Genomic DNA, 9,700 nt, shown 5'->3' on the forward strand with positions numbered 1-9,700 from the left:
AAGTAAAATTATCATTTAGCCCAAAATATTTAAAAAAATTATCTTATTTCCCCTATAGGTTTAAAAATGTAACAAATTCCCCTTACCTAAGGTTTGAAAATTTGTTATTCCCCTTAAGGTTTGAAATTTTTTTCCCAGATTTCTTGGTGAGCTTCTTCATCACCGTCTCTATCTTTATCGATCTCTTTCTCCCAGTACTCTCACCCTCACTAGCGCTCTCTTTCCCTGCAAATATCATCGATTTCCACTGTTGATGACAAACAACTTTAAAACCCACAAGTTGGTTTCAACTCTAATGTTGATTGATGAGGAACAACACTGGGGAGACCAAACACATTATAGAAGAGATGTTGGGAAGATGAATCACATGACAACGACATTAGGGAGACGAATCACGCGACAAAAGAGACTTCGGGGAGACAAATCTCGTGATATCATTGGAGAGATTAATTGTGCAATGACAACACTAAGGAGACACTTCCACTTGCAGTTGAGATCCGTCGGCCTTCTTCTTTGGCTGCTGACGGAAGATGCATGGGGAAGTCTAGCTTTGCTTATTGAAAGAAATTGAAAAAAATTTCAAACCCTAAGAGGAAATAGTGAATTTTCAAACTTTAAATGGAGATAAATTATCAAATTTTTAAATATAAAAAGAGAAAAATGACAATTTTTTAATATTTTTAATTAAATAAAAAATTTATTCTTAACTGTAATAATAAATTTTTAAAAATTAATAATATAAAAATTTATCCTTACATTAAATTTTCCGTGGAAAATAGTCCTTTGGCCTTTCCAAAGATTACTATAAACTAAGATGCAACTTGAATTTTAAAAGAGATATTTGGTCCCCCATAGAAAATGTACGTTTCAGAGTTTGATGCAGCTCATTTGGAAAATGCTGTTAGGGCGAGCACTGTCAATTGAGTTTTGTCATCAATATTCAATTATTGAAGCTGTTCATTACCATAAATATTTTTACCTTTTACTCAGCATTGGGCTCCACCTTTCAGCCTGTGCTTTGCTTTTCTCAATCAATCAATAATTCTACCCGATGACACCACGACAACAATAACAACAGTAAGTAGACCTCGTAAATGGGTGCGTTTTTTATCGGTGTAAATCCGATTGATACTGATGTAAGTAGAATAGATACAAGATAAAAACTGGCATAATCAAATTTTCCATAATTTTAATTTTTTTATTCAAATAAATAAATATTTTATGAAAGAATATAAATTTATCTCAAATTATAAAAATATTTTCTATAAATTTAAAAATTTTAACATTTAATACAAAATTAATATTTATAACAAAATATTTAATTCTCGTATTCTTTAAACTTATTTTCAACAAAACAAAATTTTAAATTTTAAAATGGATTTGAATTTATTTCATGTCAAAATAAAGAAAATATATGAAATTTATGTTAAGTATATTGTAAGTTAGATTTTGAAAAGGAAGAAGAAGATAAATATGAAATAAATAACGGATAACCCGTGAGTATACTCAACTCATTTGTAAAAACTCATTCCCTGATGATATAATCTAAAACGGGTAAGAGTTCAAAAATCTAGAACTCATACCCAATTTAAAACAGGTTACTAATGGGTTTGTAAGTGACTCATCCGTTTTGTCAAGTCTAACAACAAAAATAATTATTTCACTCTTTAGATATATTAATAATATTTTTCATCTAAAATTTATTTAAATTGAAAACTGTGACCTCTAAATTATTGTGGATCTTTTGAGTGTAGATTCAATTGAGGTTGTGATGGTCATGACAATACACATGACCCAAAAACAATTCTTTGGAAGACATGCTCCAAAGTCACCTATAGTAAAATCTATCCTAATTGTGAAGCCATTCATTGTGATCAATTTGAAGTCACGTTTCAAGTCATTGAGCTTTGGATCATCAATCAAGCCGTTTTACTTAGGCGTATCTAACCAACATTACTATGACCTCCTCCTTTACTACTAGTTGCATATCGTCAACGAAGTCCAACTTCTAATTCATCATCGTCTCCTGGCTTTACTTGGTGTGAAAAAGGAATATCTCATGTGAGTCATCTTTCATCCTTAATCACTTACTTAGGGTGGACTATGAAACTATCGGAATGAACGAGTACATCAACCCGAAAACCTTTGCGACATTGATGCAATTACCTATGCAAGAATTGTTGAGTTGTACAAATTACAAGCTTTAGCCGATGATATTCAAGACAATTTGGGTAAAGTAACAAGGTTTGTGATGTTGGCATGTGAGCCAGTCATTCGACATACGAATCGACCATTCAAGATTAGTATTATGTTTGCTCATGAAAAGGGAATAATCATATTGTTTAAGGTATCATTAGGGGTTGCTTTGAATAAAAAAGTTAGATGAAGATTGGAACAAGGTCGCACAGGAGTTGTTCAATCAAGTTGGGTGATAAAGTGAATGTACGGATGATGAAACATTTCATATACATGTTTTATGTTGATTTTGAGGTGTTGATGGCAAAGGTTTAGGGCCTATAACATGTTGGTTGAGATAAAAGAGTTCATGTGGGTGTTCGAGAGTTATCCAATCCAATGGACTTGAGTTGTTGGTGGGGGTTAAAATATAATTATAATAAATATTTGATATCTGTAACCAAATGTTAACAATATTTCAATTGTTACACTTTTTATAAAATTGAAAATTAGAGTTAAAAATAAAATTTCAAAATATAATATATATTAAAAGGTGTTTCAATTATTTTATATTTCTCTAAATTAATAATAAGTAAGGTCAGGGTAATATAATATCATTTGTGTTGCGGCATCGTTTGTTTTTTTATTAGGAGGTTAGATTAGTCATTATTGGTCAGAAATTATAAATGATGCGAAAGTGAAAATTGTTTTTAGGCAAAACGGACAATATTAGTCACTCACTCTAATAATAAAAAAAATTGTGAGTTAATAAAAAGGTTGTGTCTTCCCCGCCCCCCATGTACCAAGTGTTCGATTTTTGTACTTCGTGTGTTTTGTTTGTGCAGGCTGACGAAGCGGCAAAGCTTGGTGCCACACATAATTGGTATCAATGCAGAGACTCGTGACACATGTCATGTCATGTCATCTACTCATTGTTTATTATTGCTAAAATGAATTCTTACCCTCCAACTGTAAAAATTTAGTTACCCTTTTATTTTACAGTTAATTTCATTCTTTTTCTTTTTAAATATTGACAATAACGTGAAAACTTTTTCAGGATCATTTATGATTTTATTAATTATATTAAACTAATATGATTTTATAACCTAAATTTAATCATATAATTAATCCAAAGATAAATATATTCGAACATCTTGATTAGACAATGAATATTTATATATTCTTATTATATATATATATATTATGAGGATAGGCTGACTATACTGTTCAAAATATACAAAATTAGAGCCCTTTGTATTTCCACCTATGCAAATATTTATTGGATATTTTTTTTTATATAAATTGTTGTGTTTTTCAAAAAGTCTAATAAAATATTTAGTAAATTAGATTTCCAAATTACTGATACACAACGTGGTAATTTTTTTTTTTTCAATTATAGGTCATTTATATTAAAAAATAGAAAAAAAACCATCTATCACAATTTGCTTAATTGATGCAAAAAGACAAGTAGAAATACAAAGTATTTACCAAATATTCCTCTACCGAAATTTCACAGTATTTACAAAAACCATCTATCACAATTTGCTGATTTAGTGTTAATTTCACAGCATTAAAATTCATTTATTCCTCTACCGAAATATCTCTCTTGAATTGAATTTATGTAATTTTTTAAACTATTAAAATAGAAAATAAGAAAAGAATTTAGTGGGGGAAGTTTGTAAAAAACGTGGTAAGTATTTTTGTTATGACATTGTATCTATTCTAGTAAGTCTATATCTTTTTTAACTTCTAATATTTATATGGTTAACACCAGTAAGGATATTTGTAGGGTTGTGAAAGATAAATGAAAGTTACTATTGAGTGATTTGAAAAAATTACTGTGTTAAAATGACACAAATGTGTGTCGTTTTGTGGTGATTAGATAATTCTCTCCCTCAGAATCTGAGCCTTCACTCTCTGTTTTTGCTGCTAAACTGCGTTGTGTTATTGACAAAAACTGTCGACACGTCGTTTGTCTGTTCCCACTTACGTGAGACCCACCGGACCCACCACATCTACGGTGGGTCCCTCTTCTTCATAACAAACAGAACAAAATAGAAAGAGAAACCATTTTACAGGCATTGCATACTGGTTCGCTTGTTTTTTTAATCTTCTCTCTCTAGTTAGTCCGTCCCTAGGGTTTTTCAATTCTGAATCTGATTCATTTCAGCTAGCTCTTTTTCTTGAATCTCCCTCCTTTTGCCTCCCCAACGTTGCTGCATCTTCTTTCAGGTATCCCATTTCTATTTTGGATCTCATTTTACTCTCTTTTAGCTGTTTTAGCATTTCTGTATAGCTTTGTATTTTGCGATCTTTCAACTTGGCTTCTGCACATTTTGTTTTTTCTGTGGAGAAAGTTAGTCTTTTGTTTGTGTTATTTTTTATTTTCAACTGGTTTTGCGATTTTGTTGAATTTTTTAACTTTGTTTTTAGTTTTAACTTACTTGGGAATGATTTAGGTTTAGATGAAATATAGCATGCAAAAACTTCCAGCTGGTTTTGCTGTTTCATCAATATTCTCTTTCTTGTTGATTATATCATATTTAGTTAAGAAATAATACGGATGATTGGAGGTTACAGCTTAATTAGATTCTTTGTAGGTATAAGTTAATTAATGTAAGACTTTGACAAGTTTAAACTTTGTGGGGTGGCTTGAACTTCGAGAAGTAGTGGACCATTATGCTTGGAATTATGAGTTTTAACATCTCTGTATGCTCTTAGATTCTTTCAGTTACAAGTGTATTATTTGCTCCACTGGCAAGACAGTGAAATAATCATACTTTGGTTTGCTTTATTTTTTTTTTTTATTGGTTATGCTGATGCTCTTGATTTTTGGAAATTATGCCAGGTTTGGGTGTTGCATTTTGGTGTGAAAAAAGGAAGTCGATTGATATGGGCTTTAGAATCCATTTATCGAAGAAATTCTGGAGGATGTGTGCTACGAATTCAGATCTATCAAATTCTTGAGAAATGAATTAGTACAAACTTGCAAGGGCACATCCTACCTTTTCTCTGAGTACTACGTTCAATTGAATTAGTTGGGTGCAAGGAACCTAGCAATGGATTCATTTCCAGGTACTTGTGAGATTGTGGAAGCAGGGGAAGAGCTGAATTCTATTCAGCATTCTGGAAGAACTTCCCAGCCAAATTCTAGATCAACTGTGGTTCACAATGATCGAAAGCTTACTGTGATAAAATTCGCTTACAAGGAATCTATAGAATATGATATTAATAAGCTTTTTGAGGCTATCAGTCTAAGAACTTCAACCAAGGGTTCAGGATTTTCACCTGATGTTGGCACAAGTGCGAGCCCATTAAGGAAAAATGCCTTGAAAAAGCCAATTAGCTTACCCCAATCACCGCGAATTGGAACTTCAGAGCCAGTCTCCCTAAAGCAGGCATTAAGGGAACTTTGCATCACTAAGGCGTCCGAAATAGCTGCTACAAAACGACTGTCAAAATCAACTAGTTCTCCAGGGGTATCAGAAGCTGTTAGGATAAAGAGTTTGTACAATGCAAAGGTAGTGGAAGCTGCCAGTGGATCTGGCCATTATCTAGATGAAGGTAAGGGGAGTATGCTTGAAATATCTCTGGTGCCAGAAGATAGCCCATCAACTTCTTCCCAGATTATACCCCAGGCAACTCAATTGCCGAAGATAAAAACTTCAAACCAATGTGCTCATCCTAGGTTAACTATTCCAACCATGCAAAATGCTGCTGGTAGCACCAGAAGTGCTCATTCTTCTCCTTGTGTGGCTGTTTCAACTGGACAAATTGCTACCATGGCCAAACAAAGTGCTCATTCTTCAACTCGGCCTGCTGTTTTGACAGTGCAGGATGCTACAGGGACCGACCATGGTGCCCAGTCTTCACCTAGGTCTGCTATTCGTATGACCAACAGTGGTATTGGGACCAACCAAAGTGCACATTCGCCTCGACTTGCTATTCCAACTAAAAATTCTCCCAAGACCACATTGATGCAAGATGAAATTATTTTTGCATCAAAAAAATTTGGAACTCAAGCCACAAAAACAGAAATAGCACAGAAAGAGAGATATACACCTGAAGCTTCTCCATCTTCTAGTACTCTTGACATCCCTGAGTCAGTGAAAAAGGTTACTGGCCCAACCAAATCAGCAAACAGGGGATCTGCCGTAAAGTCGGGGAGGAAAGGTAGGCTTCGTGTTGTACCTTCTTCAGGTTCAGTTAATGGCAGTAGAGTAAGCAAGCTAACAAGAAGTACCACACGAACAGCTAAACCAATCCTCAGGAATAAGAGTTATATTAAAAAGAAAACAAAACAGGATTCAACTTCAGTTGCTAGCAGTTCTAATACATACAATGAAGTTAAAAGGGACTTGGACCCTAGTATGACTCAACTGGTTTGCCAGAGATGCCAATGTGCTCTGAAGAATGCAAGTGATCAAGCCAATCAAGATTCCTCTGTGTCCTATGGGGCTGGTAATACTGCTGAAGTCAGGTCTACTAATGAAGATACATTTACATGTGAAGTGGACTTTACTGTGGATAACTGTAAAGGGAGCAATGCCGTTGTTGTGAAAGCAACAAAGATCACAAAATCAAGAGAAAAGGGAGAATGTTCCCAGAGTTCTAAAAGTAGCCTTGGTGAATATAGTAGTAGTACAAGCAACAGCGATGACAGCAATTTAAGCAGTTCTAGTTGTGGTAGCCGGCCTCACATGTCAAAAGATGTAAGGTGGGAAGCTATCCGGCATGTTAGGGTGCAGAATGGAGCCTTAGGGTTGAGACATTTTAGTCTCTTACAGAAGCTGGGTTGTGGAGACATAGGGACTGTTTATCTGGCTGAGCTAATTGGAACAAATTGCCTATTTGCTTTAAAGGTTATGGACAATGACTTTTTGGCAAGAAGAAAGAAGATGCCCAGGGTCCAAACTGAAAGAGAAATATTGAGAATGCTAGATCATCCTTTTCTCCCTACACTATATGCCCAGTTTACATCGGATAGTTTATCATGTCTTGTGATGGAATATTGCCCTGGCGGAGACCTGCATGTCCTTCGGCAAAAGCAGCTTGGCAGAAATTTCCCTGAACCAGCAGCAAGGTAAGATTCTTTGATGAAAGGTCCACTCGTGTTGGTTTTTACTATTAATCTTTTGATTCCTAATTGTGCATTAAACACAATCAAGAAACAAACTAATGGAAAATCTAAGGATCATTCATGTCATGTAACATACCAATTACTTCAAGATTTGCACCCTTTTGATTATTTGTGACAATTAGTTAGATTTACAATTTTGTACTCGTTGATACAAATAAGCATATTTTACTTCAGTCCATCGTAGTGCTGTGTGCTTATTGATAAGATGCCACAACACTGCCATTTCAGACAAAAAACCTCCTGTTATCCCTTTAGCTAAACACTATCATTTGAAACCAACTTTTTCTTGTTCACCACTCTCTGCAAGCTGCCTCTAATATCTGTGCTGCAGCCTTTGGCTTTGCCATAACTAAAAATAATTTTCCATAGTTTTTCAATGTCACCAAAAAATATTCAAATATTATGTGAGCTGGTGCCTCCATTCATTAATTTAGAAAAAAGGAATACATATAAATCTATCTGATCTAGTTGGAGCCATATTGTTTGCATTGTAACCTGCAACCACCATTTGATTGTATTTGTCACCCGGTCCTTCTCCTTGTTTTGTAATAGCAGTGATAGGGGTATTCATATAGGCATATATGCGTGTGTGTATGTACATATATTAGACTGTTGAATTTTTGTTCTGTCCTTACTATCAAGTTGAGTTACGTCACAAATCTTTTTTGCATTGAAATCTTTGATGCTGAAATCTGATGCAAAGATTGGGGCACGCTTTTATATATATATATATATAAATAAAATATCTGGTGATGGCCTTGGTTGGCTTATACATTTCCTATTATTAAAAAGACTTTCAACTGTTTGTTCAGGTTCTATGTTGCAGAAGTCCTCCTTGCTTTGGAGTACTTGCACATGCTTGGAGTTATTTACCGGGATTTGAAACCGGAGAACATTCTGGTTAGAGAAGATGGCCATATTATGCTGACAGATTTTGATCTGTCACTTAGATGTTCTGTTAATCCAACTCTTCTGAAATCCTCGTCATCCAATAAGGATCCTGCAAGAGTGTCTGGTCCATGTTCTGAATCTAACTGTATTCAGCCTTTCTGCATAGAACCCACCTGTCAAGTTCCATGTTTCAGTCCTAGATTTTTACCTGCTACTGCAAAAACAAGGAAGTCAAAGAATGACCCAGCAGCCCAGATGCGATCACTGCTGCAACTTGTGGCTGAGCCAACTGATGCACGATCAAATTCATTTGTTGGGACCCATGAATACTTGGCTCCTGAGATCATTAAAGGAGAGGGTCATGGAGCTGCAGTTGATTGGTGGACATATGGTATCTTACTCTATGAACTTCTATATGGAAAAACACCCTTTAAAGGCTCTGGAAACGAAGAAACAATAGCCAATGTGGTGTTAGAAAGCCTCAAGTTCCCTGATAGTCCTCTCGTTAGTTTTCAGGCAAGAGATCTCATTAGAGGGCTATTGGTAAAGGAGCCGGAGAACCGTTTGGGATCACAGAAAGGGGCAGCTGAGATAAAGCAGCACCCCTTCTTCGAGGGGTTGAATTGGGCACTTATACGTTGCGCGATTCCTCCAGAACTGCCTGAGTTTTATGATTTTGGGGTTCCCCGTTTGGTGTCCGAAAAGACCAAGTATTTGGAGTGTAATGCCACAAGAGGGCACCCTGAGTTCGAGTTATTTTAGATCAAGTTCCCTGTTGTTATAACTGTATGTTGCTTGTACAATATTGTATTTAAGGTCTCACTAGATTTTGCAATTCCGGACCTCAAAATCCTTCTTTTACCAAATACGCACTTGAAAATATTTTGCTCCTATTATCATTTCCCTTATAGTATCTAGGGCTAGATGCGAGTAGAACCTAAACATCGGTGAGCTCAAGTTTGGCTCCATAGAAAATATGTCAACTCTAACTTGGCTCAAGTTCCTTGAGGTGGAACTTGGGATAACTTGAGTTTCGATTCGATGTGTAAGTTCGGAGTTTGAAACTTAACTCTATTTGTAACTTGTGTTATTGCCTCAAATTTATGGATTGTACTTGTGGTTTGAATTCATATATGAGACTCATGACATAAATTCAAAACTCAAATTCGTGGTTTGAATTTGACATGCATTGCAACTCTATAAATATTATTTTCCCAACAAAAACACCTGAATTTATTTTACATAATCTATAATCCATGGCATGATTTTCGCACAACATGAATTTTAAAACAGTAAACTCTCAAAACACAGTTTCATTTCATAATTATAATCCTTTATCATGCAGAAGAGTTGAAAATGAAGGCTAAACTAGCATCCTTTATCAACACCAACTTCACATCATTTATAGTAAAACAAGAGAGCCATGATACACCATTGAAAGATTTATTGCATGATATCTCCATCGTCTTAGTAAATACGTGTTTGTTGTATATA

General features: G+C 34.9%; 1 protein-coding gene and 1 pseudogene across 1 annotated transcript; both read left to right on the forward strand.

Moving 5' to 3' along the window:
• The first annotated feature begins 1,094 nt into the window (after positions 1–1,094).
• Positions 1,095–2,584, forward strand: LOC123201652 (annotated as a pseudogene).
• Positions 2,585–4,258: 1,674 nt separating this feature from the next.
• LOC123202052 (serine/threonine-protein kinase KIPK2-like) lies at positions 4,259–9,288 on the forward strand. Its single transcript, XM_044617770.1, has 3 exons — positions 4,259–4,407; positions 5,024–7,258; positions 8,128–9,288. Exons 2-3 carry the CDS (start codon positions 5,235–5,237, stop codon positions 8,966–8,968), a joined length of 2,865 nt encoding a protein of 954 aa, XP_044473705.1. The 5' UTR covers positions 4,259–4,407; positions 5,024–5,234; the 3' UTR covers positions 8,969–9,288.
• The last annotated feature ends 412 nt before the right edge of the window (positions 9,289–9,700 follow it).

This window comes from Mangifera indica, chromosome 18 (genome assembly GCF_011075055.1).
Source record: "Mangifera indica cultivar Alphonso chromosome 18, CATAS_Mindica_2.1, whole genome shotgun sequence".
Classification (NCBI taxonomy): domain Eukaryota; kingdom Viridiplantae; phylum Streptophyta; class Magnoliopsida; order Sapindales; family Anacardiaceae; genus Mangifera; species Mangifera indica.

What these genes read in the sequence shown, in the direction of transcription:
- LOC123202052 (XM_044617770.1), top strand. Translation starts at nt 5,235, where the DNA reads ATGGATTCATTTCCAGGTACTTGTGAGATTGTGGAAGCAGGGGAAGAG. An exon ending in TTCCCTGAACCAGCAGCAAG is followed by an intron (nt 7,259 to 8,127) that starts GTAAGATTCTTT and finishes CTGTTTGTTCAG; the next exon opens with GTTCTATGTTGCAGAAGTCC.